This window comes from Hippopotamus amphibius, chromosome 15 (assembly GCF_030028045.1).
Source record: "Hippopotamus amphibius kiboko isolate mHipAmp2 chromosome 15, mHipAmp2.hap2, whole genome shotgun sequence".
Taxonomy (NCBI): Eukaryota; Metazoa; Chordata; class Mammalia; order Artiodactyla; family Hippopotamidae; genus Hippopotamus; species Hippopotamus amphibius.
The window spans coordinates 13,408,633-13,428,258 of record NC_080200.1 but is presented as its reverse complement, the minus strand read 5'-3'; the positions used below and the strand labels follow the sequence as shown (position 1 = coordinate 13,428,258).

Below are 19,626 nucleotides of genomic sequence, written 5' to 3'. Positions count from 1 at the left end.
ACCCTTGTCTTGTTCCTGTTCTTAGAGGAAATGCTTTCAATTTTTCCCCATTGAGGATGATGTTGGCTTTTGTTTTCTCATATATGGCTTTTATTATGTTGAGGTAATTTCCTTCTATGCCCATTTTCTGGAGAGCTTTTTTCATAAATGGATGTTGAATTTTGTCAGAAGCTTTTTCTACATCTATTGAGATGATCATATGGTTTTTATCCTTCAATCTGTTAATATGATGTATCACATTGACTGATTGGTGTATATTGAAGAATCCTTGCATTCCAGAGATAAACCCCACTTGATCATGGCGTATGATCTTTTTAATGGGCTGTTGGATTCTGTTAGCGAATATTTTGTTGAGGATATTTGCATCTATATTCATCAGTGATATTGGTCTGTAATGTTCTTTTTTTGTGACATATTTGCCTGGTTTTGGTATCAGGGTGATGATGGCCTCATAGAATGAGTTTGGGAATGTTCCTCCTTCTGCTATATTTTGGAAGAGTTTGAGAAGGATAGGTGTTAGCTCTTCTCTAAATGTTTGATAGAATTTGCCTGTGAATCCATCTGGCCCTGGGCTTTTGTTTGTTGGGAGATTTTTAGTAACAGTCTCAATTTCCGTGCTTGTGATTGGTCTGTTCATATTTTCTATTACTTCCTGGTTCATTTTCCTGCTCCGCAAGGCTTGTGGGATCTTGATTCATAAGCCCGGGGTCAGGCCTGAACTCCTGATGTGGAAGCTCTGAGTCCAAAACATTGGACTAACAGGAAAACCCAGTCCCCAGAGAATATTCATCAGAGTGAGGTCTCCCAGAGGTTCTCACATCAACACAAAGACCCAGCTATGCTCAACAGCCTACAAATTCCGGTGCTTGAAACCTCAGGCCAAACACCCAGTGGGAGAACACAATCCCACCCATCCAAACGGGGGGTGGGGGGGTGAGATGACAGAAAAGTATGTCACAGATGAAGGAACAAGTTAAAAATTCACAAGACCAATTTTAGAATTGATAAAGAAGGAACAACTGACACCACAGAAATACAAAAGATCATGAGAGACTACTACAAGCAACTATATGCCAATAAATTGGAAAACCTGGAAGAAAAGGATAAATTCTTAGAAAAGTACAATCTTCCAAGATTGATATCTAATTTTTAAAATTTTACTCCTAAACAAAATCAAACTGACAGATATGTTGCAAAAATAAAAATATGAAAGTACTATCCAATTGCTCTTTATTTAGATGCACCTACTTTGAAAATTTTTACCTTCATTTTCTTTGTCATTTGCACATTTTCTTCCTCTCTCTCCCTCTCTCTCTCTTTCCGCACCCCCCCCCAAACTTACACTGAAATGAAACTGCTGTGTATTCTCTTTTTATTCACCTCATGGATTTATGGTGATTTGCAAAAAGAAGCAGACAAAATAGGAATTTTTAGCTACCACCATCATCAAAGCATAGTAGCTCTCTTCCTTTAACAAAGGATTCAGTTCTAAATCTGTAAGGATTAGTGACCAGCCAGGAACAGATATTGCAAGGATGAGGTGAGTGGAGTTCATGGTGGGGAGTTAATACCTGGACATTGAGCCTCAGGTACAGACTCTGTCACACACCATCACATGATGGGGATGCAAGATGGTGCTCAACATAGAGCTTAATGCTTCTGTGAACCTCTCGTGGTGACCCATAAGCTTAGTCGCACCCAAAAGTCTAAGGGAAATTGAACACTTGTGAGTTCCAGGGCTGGATCTTGACTAAGGACTCTCCTATCCTTTAATTCCTCTAGGATCAGAATTAATCATTCCAGATCCCATAAAATTCTATCATTCTGAACCTAGAGAACGTTACCCATAAACATCACAAATCTACCTGGACCATCCATTCCTGACATTTCTATGCCTAAAAATAAAAAATATTGGAAGGGTCATTACCCCAGAGCAAAAACGTGTGACTGTGACCTCTTCTCTTCTGGGTCTTAGGAGGAGAATCCTGCACTGACGGCGATCACCTACATGGGGCTGAGCCTCTCTCTGCTGTGCCTCTTCCTGGCGGCCCTCACCTTCCTGCTATGCAAAGCCATACAGAACACCAGCACCTCCCTCCACCTGCAGCTCTCGCTCTGCCTCTTCCTGGCTCACCTGCTCTTCCTAACAACCATCGACAGAACTGAGATCAAGGTACTTACACTGTCCCAGAATACCCTTGCCCTGCACTAGGGGATGCTGAGTTGTTGGAGCCATGATGCCTAGCACATCTTAATAAAATGCCCTGGGTTACAGGTAAGGTGAGATGGGTAAGTAAGCAATTTCACATTGACTGACACAACTAGAAGATGAACACTCCGGTGAGCACCCCTCCATATACATCAGAGCCTTTCCAGAGGCAAGGTATAGAAGAGGTCCAGGGGTCATGCTCTACCCTGACAATCCCTCCTGGTGACACCGTCCTCCTTCCCCAGGTGCTGTGTGCCATTGTTGCAGGTGCCTTACACTATCTCTACCTGGCCTCCTTCACCTGGATGCTGCTGGAGGGCCTGCACCTCTTCCTCACTGCACGCAACCTGATGGTAGCCAACTACTCCAGAGTCAACATGTTCATGAAGAAGCTCATGTTCCCAGTGGGCTATGGAGTCCCAGCTGTGATTGTGGTCATTTCTTCAGCATCCAGGCCTCATCTTTATGGAACACCCACCAGGTAAAAGAAATTTTCCACTGTCCTAACTTCTCCAGCATGACCATGGCCATTGCAGAACCAATTAATTTCACCAGAATACGATAGGCAGAGAAAAACTCAGTAACCACCTCAAAGACACTTTCCTGGCTCATGATTATATTTATTGATATGACTTGTGATTTAATTGTTTATGTTAATTATGTCTTATGTTAATAAGTGTATGCTTATATAATTTTAATTATGTAGTCTATTAATAACCACACACTAATCTTATATTAACAATATATTTTAGAATTTAATGTATAGCTAAATTAATAAGGTGACTGTTTTCTATCTTTTAGAATTAAGTAGATATTATGTTATATATATATTATGTTAATGACTATAATACTTAGTATTAATTGCATCGCATGTATTAGTAAATGTATGTTAATATATTCATTGCATTAATTGAGGGGATTGTTTTTAAACCTTCTAAATGCCAATTTTTTTGTTTTTTTGGGCTGTGTTGGGTCTTCATTGCTGCGTGTGGGCAGTAGTTGTGGCACGCAGGCCCTAGAGCACAGGCTTCAGTAGTTGTGGCACATAAGCTCTAGGGCGCGTGGGCTTCAGTAGTTGTAGCTCATGGGCTTTGTTGCTCTGCAGCGTGTGGGATCTTCCCAGACCAGGTATCAAACCCATGTCCCCTGCTTTGGCAGGCAGATTCTTAACCACTGCACCACCAGGGAAGTCCAAGAATGCCAAACTTAAATGAAGGAATGGCATTGATTTGTGTAACCTACATTACTCTCCCAATTTTTAAAAATATGGAGAATGAGTTACAGGATGAAATTATTGCTAACTGAGCTAAGATATATAAATTGCTTCTGAGATGCAATCACTGTTCTAATCATTTTTCATGTATCAGCTCAAATCATCCTCCCAACAATCTTCTGAAGCAGAAACTAATATTATGACAAAACTACAGATGAGGAGACTGAGGCACAAAGAGATTAACTTATGTGGCCAAGATCACACAGCTGGTTGGTGGCAGAGCTGGGATCAAATGCACTCTGGCCCTCACAACAAACTCCTATCCTGATAAAATTAATGTGAACCTGCATCAGATGAACCCTGGCCTGCTGGCCTTCCTAGATAGCTTAGCAAAAATGTCAGCAAACTTTCTCCATGAAGGGCAAGATAGGAGATATTTTGGCTTTGTGGGACATATAGTCTCAGTTACAATTTCTCATCTCTGTCTTTATAGCTCAAAAGTAGCCACAGAAATGATATAAGAAAATGAGTGTAACTCTGATCCAGTAAGGCACATTTCCAGTGTGGACCACAGGCTGCAGTTTGCTAACTCCTGCCTTAGTAGCTCTCTCTCTCTGGTTCTTCCTGGTGGATCCAACTAACCCTCTCCGTGGTCCTCACACCTCCCAAATTATTCACAATTCCTTACTTGGGATCAAATACCAATTTGATCATTTCTATCAGTGTGAACTTCAGTTACTGAATTTGTATCCTTATGCCTTAGATATCTGACCTGTGATTATTTGATTACCTATGTTGTCATGAGGAATAAGTTACATAATGTACATGAGCCCTGCCATAGCAGTGTAGGCTAACTTTTGTTGTTTCTCTGTCTCTCTCTTTCTCTCTCTCTCTTTCTCTCTCTCCTTCTCTCTCTCTCTCTCTCTCTCTCTCTCTCTCCTTGGCTGTCCCAAATTTTTTCATCCTACCTACACCTATTCATCCTTCACATCTCAGCATACACACAGTTCAGTTTTCTCAGGGAACCCCTCCCAATATCTGACCCTCCTATAGACCTGACTAGGTTATGGATCCAGCTACATGTTCACACACCTCCTCATACTTGATCGTAAACGAGATCATCTTGATTCTATTATCTAATAGTTCACCTGCCCATCTAGATAGGAACTCCCTGATGACAGACATCACTTTGTCTTAATTACAACTGGGTCTTCAGAGCCAAGTACAGATCCTGTTACAGGAGGAGAGACTCAACATTTGTCCAATAAACCATAAATTAATTTCTCTATTGATTTTTTAATTTTTATTGGAGTATAATTGCTTTATTGTGTCAGGTTCTGCTGTACAACAGAGTGAATCAGTCACATGTATACATATATCCCCGTATCCCCTCCCTCTTGAGCGTCCCCCTCACCCTCCCTATCCCATCCCTTTAGGTCCCTACAGAGCATCAAGCTGATCTCCCTGTGCTCTGTAGTAGCTTCCCACTAGCCATCTATTTTACATTTGGCAATATGTATATGTCAATGCTACTCTCTCACTTTGTCCCAGCTTCCCCTTCCCCCAGTGTCCTCAAGTCTGTTCTCTACATCTGTATCTCAATTCCTACCCTGCCACTAGATTCATCAGAAAAAGAAAAAGAAATACCTTATGCTAACACATATATATGGAATCTAGAAAAATGGTACTGATGAATCTCTATTGATTTTTTCTTTAAAACATGTATATTTTTTGCCAGTATATCTGAGGGCCAAGACTTAAAAGAGCTTTTTAAAAGAAATGAATCTTTTTTAAAAAAGCTCTTTCTTAAGGTGTGATTTACGTATAAAATGCTGCACGTAAATCGTGTGTATAGCCCAACAAATTGAAAGTAGTATACACCCATGGCCCTCACAAACATCAGGGTCAAACACAAACTTTCAATTATGTAAGATAAATAAGTTTGGGAAGTCTACTATAGAGCATAGTGCCTATAACTAATAATATTGTGCTGTATACTTAAAATTTGCTAAGAGCATAAAACTTATGTGAAATATTCTTACCAAAAAAAAGCAATAATATTAATACTAATAATAAAGGATCCGGCAAAAAAAAACTTTGGAAGATGGAGGATATGTTTATTAATCAATTTTTTATCCACAAAGGCCAATATAATCTTGAATCTCCTTCCACCGCTCTCTTAGATGCTGGCTCCACACAGACGAAGGATTTATATGGACCTTTCTTGGCCCCGTCTGCACCATCTTCTCGGTGAGTAATGGATGACATCACAGCATCCTTCCTAACTTGCTGAGGGTCAATCAAAAGCAAGGGTATAAGGAAGATAACAGGCAGGCTGATGCTCAGGAATGAGGGGGCTCCCAGGATACAGGAATTTCAAAAGAGGTATCCTGAGACATAGGAATTTCAGTGCTAAAACATGGAATTTCCCATGCAAACTGGGACAACTTTGTCACCCCAATTACAAAACAAGAATGCGCCTGGCTTACTGGGTGTTTGGTCTGGTTTTCTATATCATGATATACAAATCTTCTTACCTGCTGGGTCAGGTGTTGAATGAGCCATGAGGAAGGATTACCAGATGTGGATGTATTCAGTATGCCTTCTGCTGTTTCTGCAGATTAATTTAGCTTTCTTCCTGATAACCTTCTGGATTGTGAAAAACAAGCTCTCCTCACTCAACAGTGATGTGTCCACTCTCCGGAACACTAGGTGAGATGGATCAGAAGTACACATCTCCCCTCATACAAAACATGGCTCAAGAGCAAGGCCATATGGTTCCAAGCTCCTGATGTACATTCACAGGAATTCTAAGGGGACTTGAGCGGAGGTGTACACCCACCCTCCTTGGAAGCTCAGATACTGTGTTTTTCTGCTGACACCCAGGCCAAAAGCATTTCATTCATCTAAAACCCAAGAAAGAAACTACCTCAGCTACAGAGAGAATTGACTTTGTTTTGATAAACAAGGATAACTTTCTTGGCCCTATGAGAAAGGTCCGGAGAACATTTACATCTTTATAAACCACTTAGGAAAATTACATACCTGACCCAGAACCCAGCATGCCTTTTCATGCCCACACCTTTATTCATGCTCCACCCGCTACCCTCATCTGCACAGCTCTACCTGGTGAAATCAAGTTCATTAGCCACAAATCACATCCTCTAAGAAGCTAGGGATGTCCTTTGCTTTCCTCAACTTAACACAAAATGAATCCTCTGGGCAAAGCGTGTTCTGGGTCAGTTCATGGAGACGAAAAAGATAGGAACCACATTGGAGGGACCAGGGCAGAGGTACTTAACATTCACAAATATAGTAATTGACCATTTATATTGTCTTCCCACTAGATTGTAAGGTTTCTGAAAACAGAAATCTTTACTTTGTTATTTTGAATGCGCAGGGCCCTGCACACAGCCAGATACACAGAACATCCACAGTAATATCAGTTCATTGAAATTGGGGATATTCATGCAACATCATAATATTACTGAAACCCACATTATGAAGAGTCACTACCAACTTCAGTCCAAGTCGAAATGCCATGCTAGACCCAAAAAAAAATTCTGTTAGAGAATCACAGGCAGTAAAGATCAAAATAGCCTCAACTCAGTCAGAGTCATCCATGGAGTAGAGAAGAAATGGCCTTGATTTTGTTGCTCAGGGTGCATCACGAGCTTCCTTTCTCTTCCTACCCAGGATGCTGACATTTAAAGCCACAGCTCAGCTCTTCATCTTGGGATGCACGTGGTGTCTGGGAATCCTGCAGGTGGGACCAACTGCCCACATCATGGCCTACCTCTTCACCATTATCAACAGCCTGCAGGGTGTCTTCATCTTCCTGGTGTACTGCCTCTTCAGCCAGCAGGTACGACTCTCTGGCTGTCTCTCAGGACTCTTCCCATCCTCACTTCTCTCTGTGAGCTGACCCAGAGCATGCTTTGCTTCTACAGGTCCAAGAGCAATACAGGAAATTGTTCAAAAGGATCAAGAAAATCAAAGCCGAGTCTGGGGAATACACATTGTCCAGCAAGGTCATGTCCGATCCCTCTAAACACAGTGTGGTAAGATCAAGCACTGCTCCCAGAGCACTTCACTAAAGGATCCATTGAGCACTACATGCCTTATCACACTGCACAGTTGGGTATAAAGCAGGTGATACCCTACAATGGCTCACACTGGTTTACACCTGGACTCACTCGAGGCATTTCTCTGTCATGAAAGAAGGTCTTCCTCTACTTCTGCTCATTGTGTTTCTATGCTCACCTTGACATTCGTATATATCTATCTTCTTATTCCCCACCAGGGTTGAGTACCCATTCTGTGCAATATGGTGCATGGGATTTTTCATTTTACTTGAGGAGAAAATACGAAACACTCACAGAAGCAGAGAATGGTCCTATGGTAAACACAATAATCAGGAACTAATGGTCTGAAGCAGGGATGCACAAGCTATTCAGAGTCATAGGACAATCCTTTAGCCCATGTCATCCACAGCAGGAATTAATGGTGTGAAGCAGGGATGGAAAAGCTACTCAGAGTCACATGACCATCCTTTAGCCCATGTCATCCACAGTATCCCTCTGTATAGTGAACAATAAATACATGGTTTATGTAGTCATAAAAGTAAAGTGAAATAAGGATTAAGTTGGATTGGAGAATTTCCTTAAAAGTATGCAATCATTCCTGGTATTTGCAACACACACAAACAATGCAAAACCAATGAGGAGAATCACAGGGTGCATAGCAGAAATCCTGGCAATGTGAATCTTACCAAGCATTTGTATTTTGGGGTTTTCAAAACCATGTATCATATTTTTTGTTCATATGTTCTTCATGTCACCACTTGGAGATAAGTATTATTATGCCCCTACTTAATAGGTGAAAAAAAAGTGAGACCCATGGGGTCTACATGAATTATGCAAGTACTCAGTCCAGCCTTTCTCCCTAAGTTCATGAACCCACCATCCTGCCTGAGAGGGTGCATTGTTCTCATCTACTTGCTTGTCCACTCTCTACACTTGCCCCTTCCAAAAGTATACACTCCTGAAATGTCTCTTCACTCTACCTCTTTTTCCTTCCCAGGCACTGTTCATAACAACTTCTTCACATAAAAAATCAAGTCAGTGGGATGAAACAAGGTCAGCTTTGTGTTCTTAAAGAACACTGGGCATTGGCATCTGGTTGATTCTCTCCTCCTTCCATCTTGTTACCACAGAGAGCCAAAATGTGCTTCCTACACTTTAAGGTTAATCGCTTCACCTATATTTGGTTCCTGACATTCTTGGCTTCCCAACAACTTTACACCGTTGCTCATACATTCCTTCATTGGACCCTGCACACTCTTCACCTTATCAACAGTTGCACCTTCATCACAACACGCTATGTCTCTCCTTTATTAAAAAATTATTAATAGTATACATTTGACCTCTTCTCCATTTCCCTTTCAGACACTCAAAACTGACTATTACCTGCATCATTCCATCAAAACAGCACTCTCTTAAGCCTTCAATGACCTTGATGTTACTGAATGAAATCTCTTTTCAATGTCTTGATAGTATTGGATGCTGTGCTTACTGCCTCCATGATGAAACTTCTCTTTTGTACCTGGCTTTTATGTCTCAACACTCCCTGAAATTCTTCCTGCCTCTCTAGTTTAGCTTCCTTCATTTCTTTAGATTTCACCTACACTACTTGGCTTGTTTCTAGAAACTCTTCTATTCCAACACCATACCCTCCTCACAGACTGTCTCATCCACAGCAACCCATTGTGCCATGCAAAAGGAAATGAAAGCCAACTGTATCTCTCTAGCCCTGAGCTACCAGTGATTCCCAGATCACTCTTCCCCATTGCATGTATCATACCTCTGCTTAGATGTCTCCGAAGAAGATCAACATGCTCATAGCAGTAATTACCATCTTTTTTTTTTACCAACTTCATCCTCTTCAGCGTTTCCATCATTTTGAGTGACACATCCATCCATCTGGTTGACCCAATTAAGACTTAGAACATCCTTGCATTATCTTCTTTCTTACCATATCCCACCCCAAACCAATCCACTGATACGTTGTGCTAATATACTCTCCTCAGTAGCTCACAAGTCTGTCTTTTTAACACCATCTCCATCACTTGCTTCCTAAACCCAGCTGCCATCGTCCCTTGGCTAGACTCCAATTCCTTCTAACTGGTCTCCCTGCTCTACTCTTTTCCCTATTCCAAGTAGTTTCCAGCATAAAATTTCGAGTTATCATCTTCAAACAGTAATATGAATATGTACCACCTTGAATAAAGTCACCAAGTGGTTCCCCACAGCCACTAGGAACAAGAATAAAATATATGTGGCTTCCAATTTACCCCAAATCCTCATCAAATCTTCTTGTTATTTGTTTTTGTACCCTAATGGGTGTGAAGTAGTTTTTCATTATAGCTTTGACTTTTTTTTTAAATTAGGGTGTAGTCGTTTTACAATGTTGTATTAGTTCCCACTGTACAGTGAAGTGGAGTTCCCTGTGCTATACAGCATGTTACAACTCGTTATTTATTTTATACATATGAGTGTATATATGCCAATCCCAATCTCTCAATTAATCCCACCCCTCCTTTCCCTTCTTGGTATCCATACATTTGTTCTCTACATCTGTGTCCCTTGAAAACTGATACATCTGTACCATTTTTCTAGATTACACATTTATGGATTAATATACAATATTTGTTTTTCTCTTTCTGATTTACTTCACTCTGTATGGCAGTACCTAAGTTCATCCACTTCTCTACAAATGACCCAATTTCATTCCTTTTTATGGCTGAGTAATATTCCATTGTATATATGTACCACATCTTCTTTATCCATTCATCCTTTGATAGACATTTAGGTTGATTGCATGACCTGGCTATTGTAAATAGTGCTGCAGTGAACATAGGGCTGCATGTATCTTTTTGAATTATAGTTTTCTCTGGGTATATGTCCAGTAGTGGGATTGCTGGGTCATATGGTAATTCCATTTTTAGTTTTTTAAAGAAGGTCTGTATTCTTCTCCATAATGGCTGTATCAATTTACATTCCCACCAACAGTGCAAGAAGGTTCTCTTTTCTCCATACCCTCTCCAGCATTTATTCTTTATAGATTTTCTGATAATGCCCATTCTAACTGGTGTGAGGTGATACCTCATTGTAGTTTTGATTTCTGTTTCTCCAATGATGAGTGATGTTGAGTATCTTTTCATGTGTTTGTTGGCCATCTGTATGTCTTCTTTGGAGAAATGTATATTTGGGTCGTCTGCCCATTTTTGGATTCAGTTGTTTGTTTTTTCAATATTGAGCTGCATGAGCTGTTTGTATATTTTGGAGAATAATCCTTTGTTGATTCATTTGCAAATATTTTCTCCCATTCTGAGGGTTGTCTTTTCGTCTTGTTTATGGTTTCCTTTGTTATGCAAAAGACTTTGTTTCATTAGCTCCCATTTGTTTATTTTTTATTTTATTTCCATTACTCTAGGAGGTGGGTCCAAAAAGACCTTTCTGTGTTGTATGTCAAAGAGTGTTCTTGTTATATTTTCCTCTAAGAGTTTTAGAGTATCTGGTCTTACATTTAGGTCTTTAATCCATTTTCAGTTTATTTTTGTGTATGGTGTTAGGGAATGTTCTAATTTCCTTCTTTTATACATAGCTGTACAGTTTTCTCAGCACCACTTTTGAAAAGACTGTCTTTTCTCCATTGTATGTCCTTGCTTCCTTTGTCATGGATTACTTGACCATAGGCGTGTGGGTTTACCTCTGGGTTTTCTATCCTGTTCCATTGAGCTATATTTCTGTTTGTCTATCAGTACCATATAGTTTTGATTACTGTGGTTTTGTAGTATATTCTGAAGTCAGGGACTCTGATTCCTCCAGCTCCGTTTGTTTGTTTGTTTGTTTGTGAGTGTGTGTGTGTCTCAAGATTGCTTTGGCTGTTCAGGGTCATTTGTGTCTCTATACAAATTTGAAGATTTTTTGCTCTAGTTCTATGAAAAATGCCATTGGTAATTTGATAGGGTTTGCATTGACTCTGTAGATTGCTCTGAGTATTATAGTCATTTTCACTATATTGATTCTTCCAATGCTCTGGCTTTAATTTGCATTTCCCTAATGTCTACTGATACAGAGCCCATTTTCATGTGCTCATTATAGCCTTTGAGTATCTTCCCTGGGGAAATATCTATTCAAATAATTTCCTTATTTTTAGGTCATTTTTCTGTTGTTGATAAGTTGTAAGAATTCTATATATTGGATACTTATTCTTGTCAGATATATGATTTGCAATTAATTTCTCCCATTTCAGGGGCTGATGTTTCACCTTCTCGATAGTGTCAATAGATGCATAAAAGATTTAACTTTAAAGAAGTCCAATTTCTCTATTTTTTTTGTTCACTTATCCTTTGGGTGTTCTATCTTAAAAAGAATGGCCTAACACAAAGTAACAAAGATTTACATATGTGTTTCTTCCAAGACTTTTATCATTCTAGGAATTTTATATAGGTATATGATCCATTTGGAATAAAATTTTTACTTGTATTAGATTTATAATTTTGTGTGAGGTCCACATTCTTCCACATGTGAATATGCAGCTGTCCCATCATCACTTATTAAAAAGATTATTCTTTCCCACAGTGAGTTGTATTGACATCCTTGTCAAAATATATTACTATAAATATAAGTGTTTATTTCAGCACTATTGGCTCTTCCACTCATCTATCTTGATTCCTGTAGTTTTGCAGTAAATTTGACTTTGGGGAATTGAGTCTACCAATTTGTTCTTCTCCTTTTCAAGACTTTCCATTTATTTTGGACCCCATAAAATTTCATAGGAATCCTAACATGTACTTGTCAATTTCTGACAAAAATTAACTGAGATATTAATATGGATTGTGTTGAGTCTTTAGGTCACGTTGGGGGAATACTGCCAGATTAATTACATTGTTTTCTGATAATGAACATGGGGTATTTTTCCATTTCTTTGGGTCTTCTTTGACTTCTTTTGACAATCTTTTATAGTTTTCAGTGTAAAAGTCTTATGCTTTCTAACAAAGTAACAATTTTACATTTTCCTTTTCAGGAGAATTAAATTAACAGCTAAACCAGGTGATCTTGTATCCTGAATGGCAAGGAAAATTTTGAACTGTCATCTCTGCACAAAACTTTTAAAAATACTTTATCATCTGTGTTACAAGTAACTCTTCATGGAGCTATTATGGAATGAAGTATGATGGGAATGTTGATATTTAGATTGATGGAGAATTTGGGGGGTTTGCTGCATATGGTATGCTCACCTCACTCCCAGCATATTCAGGGAGATGTGACCCAATTCCCAAGTTGCCTTGGATTAAATCGCCTGCTTTAACTTTTTTTTCTAAAAATTTCCTAAAGTTGAAGATATATGACACAAAAAGTGAGCTTCAGAGGACTATCTTAAAATACCACAAGACGAAAGTAAGGTTTAAATACCTACATGTAAGGTAAACAACTATTATGGTTTCTCATGATTTTCCTGGTTTGTGTCCTAAAAAACACCTGCCTTACAGGCAACCTAGGACACTGGGCCTCTAGACATACATTCTTCAACCTCTTCACTCACCATTTATAAATATTACTTATTCATTAGAAAAAATATACTTTATTACTCACCATGCACTGCACTAAATTAGGACAAATCCAGTTTCTAATTTCACAGAGCTTACATGTAAATGAAACTACTTTCTCAGCTAGAGTGAAATCAGAACCCCATGAATAAAGTCTCAACGTCCTTATATTTTGTAAGCTGAGATGGCTAAAAAGGTGTATATTGAACTGTACATTTTTTAAGTTTTATACACATATATAATCAATTGTTTCATCCTCAGTATGTGATCTAGGCAAGATCTAAATCCAGAGAATTGCACCTACAAGAAATGTCCTATGAACTCCCACTGACCACATTGTATCACTTTGAACAAAAACAAAAATGATTGTAGGTAATTATAACACATTAAATTCAAAATATCCATGAGTCCACCGTGATGCTGAAAATATTAGCCAACAAATACAGAATATATGATAGGATTAGAAAATCATACTTATTCAATATCCAAGAACTGGCAACTGAAAACACCGGGGGAAATCGTTGTTGAAGAACAGTCTAGTCCCACAGTGTCAAAGAATCCCCTCAGAGACTACTGCTTATTTACAATGGTCAAAGGGTACATTTACAATATAGAGATTGGACAGTCACTAGCTGAACTAATATCAAGCTTAATATCATTAGTAGTGGTCAGCCTGACATGATGTATATCTTGATGAGACATGAAGTTACAACAACCCATTGGTGCTAAAGAATTTGTGGCAAATTGGTCTAACCTAAATTTAATCTAGCCTCTAGACCAAGAGTTGGCAAACTATAACCTCCTGATCAAATCCAGGAAGCTGCCTGCTTTTGTAAACAAACTCTTATTGGATCATAGCCACACCCATTCACTGATTCATCGTCCATGGCTGCTTTCAGGCTACAATGTCAAGGATGATGTCATCCACTTTGACTGCTTGTGAAAGAGACTTCAAGGCCACAAAGTCAAAAATATGTACTACCTGGCCCTTTCTAGAAAAAGCTTACAGGCACCTGTTCTTTCAGCCCTGACTTTCAGTATACATGAAATACAAGGGAAGGGCACACAACTTAAATGACATCAGGAGGAAACAATCAGGCAAATACAGAACATAGGGCATTCAACAAGCCCATTGATTTGGACTCTTTTAAAGTCAATATCATTGTAAAAACTGACTAAGGCTATTCTAAACCAAAGTGACAAAAGTGACATAACAGTCAAACTCAATGTCAATTTTAGTAGGACACTGGTTCAGACACACAGCTATAAAAAATATTTTGGAGACAATTGGGATAATTTGAATATGCATCATATATTTAAAGTTATTATGAATTCTTGATTTTCCTTAGTGTAATAATAGTACTGCAATTATGAACAGCATATTCTTTAAATTCTTCAATATTTGAGGAAGACATATTAAAGGATGAATGTTACAATGTGTTCATTGAAAATCAACTATGAGCAAGAAAATACACACATTGAGAAATGTTTTGTAATGTGGCAATATCTTAATAATTCTTGACTCAAGGTAGAGTCTATGTAAGATTTTATTTTTCATTATTCCAAATTCTTTCTGTGTTTAAAAGTTACAAATAAAAGCTATCATAAAAGTAAATAAATGTATCATTAGTTTTTAATTGCTTAAAAATATATACACCCATGAAGTTTTAGATGTACAAAAATGCCTTTTTCTACAAGAAACTAACTTTGTGAATAGATACATAACAAATATATGAATTTGTTTGGCTATATGCTGATGCATTTAAAATCTAAAAATTAAAAATAAAACACAATTGTCAAAACATCACAAGAGGGCTTCCTAGGTGGTGCAGTGGTTAAGAATCCGCCTGCCAATGCAGAGGTCACGGGTTCGATCCCAGCTCCAGGAAGATCCCACATGCCGCAGAGCAACTAAGCCCGTGTGCCAAAAAAAAAAAAAAAAAAAAAACTAAAATAAATAAATAAATAAAACATCACAAGAAAATAAAGAGGATTTCCACTTCTGCCTAGGAAATAGAAAACTGAAAAAAAGACCACCACAACTTAACAATGAGAAACATCCATATAAACTACAACAAGATTCACTCTCTTGGACCCATCAAGAGCTGAGGTAACAAACCACAAAGGAGCCTAAAGTCTAAGAAAACACAAGATCATACACAGAGCGATCATCAGGAGCACTGGCTTATATATGGCAAAACAAAGCAAAATTAAACAAAACCAAAAAGACTGATTTGACTGCCAAAGAAATGGTTACAGGGAAATCATCTAAATATTGAAAGTAATTGCTAAGGGCCACGTGTGGGAAATCATAAGAATATAGAATATCTGAGGGAGTGGCAAGAATGTGGAGACATCCTCTTAGAGATGCAGCCACAATGGGCAGATCTACAGCTGAAAGTAAAACCCTTGTGCACAGTACACACATGATAACAAGGTAACGCTAAAATAAATTGGAGGCAGAGTGCAGTGAATCCTAGCTACATTCAACTTCCTCAAAAACAGCCTACTGAAAGAACAGATTGCTACTTCTGATAATAAATTAAATACACTTCAGTGTCTGGAGTCGTACACACACTGTCCGACATTCAACTGAAAATTATGAAACACAACCAAAAGCAAGAAAAGAACAACCATGAAGAAATCAATGTCCAACTCGAGGATGGAAGATGCCTTAGAGGATTGGGGCAGGGAGGGTGGCGGGGACTCGAGTGGGGGGAGTCAAGGAAGTGAGGGAATATGGGGATATGTGTATAAAAACAGATGATTGAACCTGATGTACCCCCCAAAAAAAAATAAAATAAAAAATAAATAAATAAATAAAAAATAATAAATCAATGGAACCAGACTTAAAGATAAACTAACAGACAGGAGATACTAAATAACTATGATAAATATTTTAAAGGCTCTAGAACAGTAGTTCTTACCTGGGGGACAATTTTGCCCCAGGGAACATTTGACAAAGTCTAGAGACATCTTTCATGTCACAGTTGATGGGGAGCCTACAGGTATGTACCGACTGAAAGCAAGGGGTTCTGCTCAACATTCTACAATGCACACAACAGCCCCAGCCACAAAGAACTATACAGTCCCTCAAATGTCACATGGTTCTGAAGTTAAGAAACTGGGCCCCATATCCCCTATACTATACAGACCCTAAAAGCAGGTGTCTTTCTTTTCTCCCTTACAAAAAATTTTCTACAGAAACATGTAAAGACATAAAAATTTTTAACGGGAAAATTCACTCTCTTTTGTTACCCCCAAGGTTGAGAAACCCTGTTCTACTGGGAAAAGTGGCCAATATGTATGAACATATGGGATATTTCAAAAGAAAAGAGAAGCTAATATTTAACATTTCATAGATTACATCCTTTTATTCAAAATCCAAAGAAATTTGACTTAAATAGTCATACATTACAAATAATCTATACCATTAAGTAAAAGTATACACATCCAAATTAAAAGCAATCTTTTCAGAGTTTTATGATGACTCTAAATTCTGTATTTTACAAAAAAACCTGGCCTCAATCCTTGGCAAAGTTGGGAAGTTCTTGCAATGTCACATGTTTGCTAATAATTGAAGTTTCTACAGTTTTGGGGGAGGATGCTTTGTCAGATGTAAGACATCAAAATTTTTCTCAGTTGGTCCTGTTTTCAATTAACTAGATACTTTCTAATTAAAAAGTGTTCTTACTTTGTTTGAAATTTGCAAGCATCCATTCATACTGAATGGCAAAATAAATGGGGGTATATATGTATGAATAAAAAACAATAAAATACATATATCTGTAGCATAGCTTCTATAAATACATGAAAATATCTCCCATATACAGTACTGCGTGTAAAACAAAACCATTCTGAAACACAATATGCACATTATAACTGAGTTAATTCTTATAAGTCATAATGTATATTTTACAGTTGCAAAGTCAAGACCCTAAGCTTAGAGGCATTAACAAAAGGTTTCATAACTTCTTTTGTATTATCTGAGATGTTGCAACAAGAAGATATTACTTCTAATATGATTTAAAGGTTGTAATTTTTGCCTTGGGTTTGTAAGGAAGAATACACATTTGAGTCATAATGTGTAAGATTTCTGCTGAGGGAACAGGGATTGGGACAGTGTTCAAGAAGAAATTTGGGAGAATCTTTCATTTCTAGTGAATTATTTAAAGATACAACATAAGCACTTACTGCTTGTCTACTTCACAATAGATAATGTACATAATAAGAGATGTCATCTACGTGTTTGGATAAATAATTCAAATGTTCTCAGTAACTACTCATTTTTGTTTTGACATGAAGATTAAACAGAAATACAGAAAACGTATAATGTTGAAATTTATAAGGAAGAGCATTAGTCGGGATCACAGGCAGCTCTGCGGTACCAGCTTCCCCAAGCCTAATCTGTGTGCTTGTAGGGAGATACAGCTCTCAACTCATTGTGGGAACCATTATGCTGTGGGTTGTAGGGAAACAGTAAAACAAGAGTATACAGAGGATCACTCTCTCCCTGCCCTTTCAGTTGAATACTCCCTTAAGACTTTCAACTTCTCCAGTCTCCCAACAAAAAAGCCCTGTGGTTTGTACTTGATCATGGGCCTTACTTTTTCATATCAAGGTCACAGCCCAAGGATTTCACAGACAGGTATAGGGTTTCTCTTCCTCCACTCTCAAAATCATGTCCATGTATCTATTAAATGATCAACCAGCATTCACTTCAAATTTGCAATTCCTCTTTTAATACTAAAATATTTACTAAAAAGAGGCAGCTCAACAAATCAGACTTCCATTATAGTAGCAAAATACATAGCTCTGGGGGGAAAAAAATGAAGTAATATGTATTTAAAAAGGAATATTTTCATGTGAAAAACACTAATCACAGGATCATACACATAGCTTAAAACAAGTTTTCTAATATGTAAATATATAAATGCTTGTAGATGGCTATGTTGCAAAGTGTAAATCATGAATACCTTTGTAAACAGAAAAGAAAATGCATGTCCACCTGTGCCTCTGTGTTGAAGGAACCAGCTGTGGGATAGGGAAATTTTTTCCTATTTTGCTGCAAGCATACATTGTTTAAGTGCTTTAACTAAGAATACGCAAATCACAGTTTTGTGATTTGAAAAATCAAAATAAAATTCTAAGACGTTATAAAAGAAAAAGAAATTTATGTATAATATGGGGTTTATCCCTGGAATGCAAGGATTCTGCAATAAATGCAAATCAATCAAAGTGATACACCACAATAACAAATTGAAGGATAAAAACCACATGATCATCTCAATAGATGCAGAGAAAGATTTTGACAAAATTCAACACCTATTTATGATAAAAACTCTTCAGAAGGTGGGCATAGAGGGAACCTACCTCAACATAAAAAAGGACATATACAACAAACCCACAGCAAATAACATTCTCAATGGGGAAAAACTGAAAGCATTCCCTCTAAGATCAGGAACAAGACAAGGATGTCCACTCTCACCACTACTATTCAATACGGTTTGGGAAGTCCTTACCACAGCAATCAGAGAAGAAAAAGAAATAAAAGGATTCCAAATTGGAAAAGAAGTAAAACTGACAATGTTTGCAGATGACATGATACTGTAGATAGAAAATCCGAAAGATGCCACCAGAAACCAACTTGAGCTAATCAATGGATTTGGTAAAGTTGCAAGATACAAAATTAACACAGAAATCTCTTGCATTTCTATACACTAACAATGAAAGATCAGAAAGAGAAATTAAGGAAACAATCCCATTCACCATTGCAACAAAAAGAATAAAATACCTAGGAATAAACCGAACTAAGAAGGTAAAAGATATGCATGCAGAAAACTATAAGACACTAATGAAAGAAATCAAAGATGACACAAACAGATGGAGAGATATACCATGTTCTTGGATTGGAAGAATCAACATTGTGAACAGAACTATACTACCCAAAGCAAGCCACAGATTCAATGCAATCCCTATCAAATTACCAATGGCATTTTTTACAGAACTAGAACAAAAAATCCTAAAATTTTTATGGAGAAAAAAAGACCCCGAATAGCCAAAGCAAACTTGAGGGGAAAGAAATGGAGCTGGAGGAATCAAACTCCCTGACTTCAGACTATACTACAAAGCTACAGTAATCAAGACAATATAGTACCAGCACAAAAACAGAAATATAGATCAATGGAATGGGATAGAAAGCCCAGAGATCAACTATGGTCAATTAATCTATGACAAAGGAGGCAAGGATATACAATGGAGAAGAGGCAGCCTCTTCAATAAGTGGTGCTGGGAAAACTGGACAGCTACATGGAAGAGAATGAAATTAGAACACTCCCTAATACCATACACAAAAATAAACTAAAAATGGATTAAAGACTGAAATGTAAGGCCAGACACTATAAAACTCCTAGAGGAAATCATAGGAAGAACACTCTTTGACATAAACCACAAGATCTTTTTGGACCCACCTCCTACAGTAATGGAAATAAAAACAAAAATAAATAAGTGGGACCTAATGAAACTTCAAAGCTTCTGCATAGCACAGGAAACTATAAGCAAGACAAAAAGACAACCCTCAGAATGGGAGAA

General features: G+C 37.9%; 1 protein-coding gene across 1 annotated transcript in view; it reads left to right on the top strand.

Moving 5' to 3' along the window:
* LOC130836242 (adhesion G protein-coupled receptor E2-like) overlaps positions 1-12,844 on the top strand; it is a 54,782-nt gene extending 41,938 nt beyond the window's left edge. The window contains exons 13-19 of the mRNA XM_057708309.1: positions 1,976-2,173; positions 2,455-2,690; positions 5,606-5,672; positions 6,043-6,134; positions 7,119-7,287; positions 7,373-7,483; positions 12,513-12,844. Of these exons, the coding sequence (XP_057564292.1) occupies positions 1,976-2,173; positions 2,455-2,690; positions 5,606-5,672; positions 6,043-6,134; positions 7,119-7,287; positions 7,373-7,483; positions 12,513-12,521 (882 nt within the window). The 3' untranslated portion in view covers positions 12,522-12,844. The remainder of the gene's footprint in view (positions 1-1,975; positions 2,174-2,454; positions 2,691-5,605; positions 5,673-6,042; positions 6,135-7,118; positions 7,288-7,372; positions 7,484-12,512) is intronic.
* Positions 12,845-19,626: the final 6,782 nt, after the last annotated feature.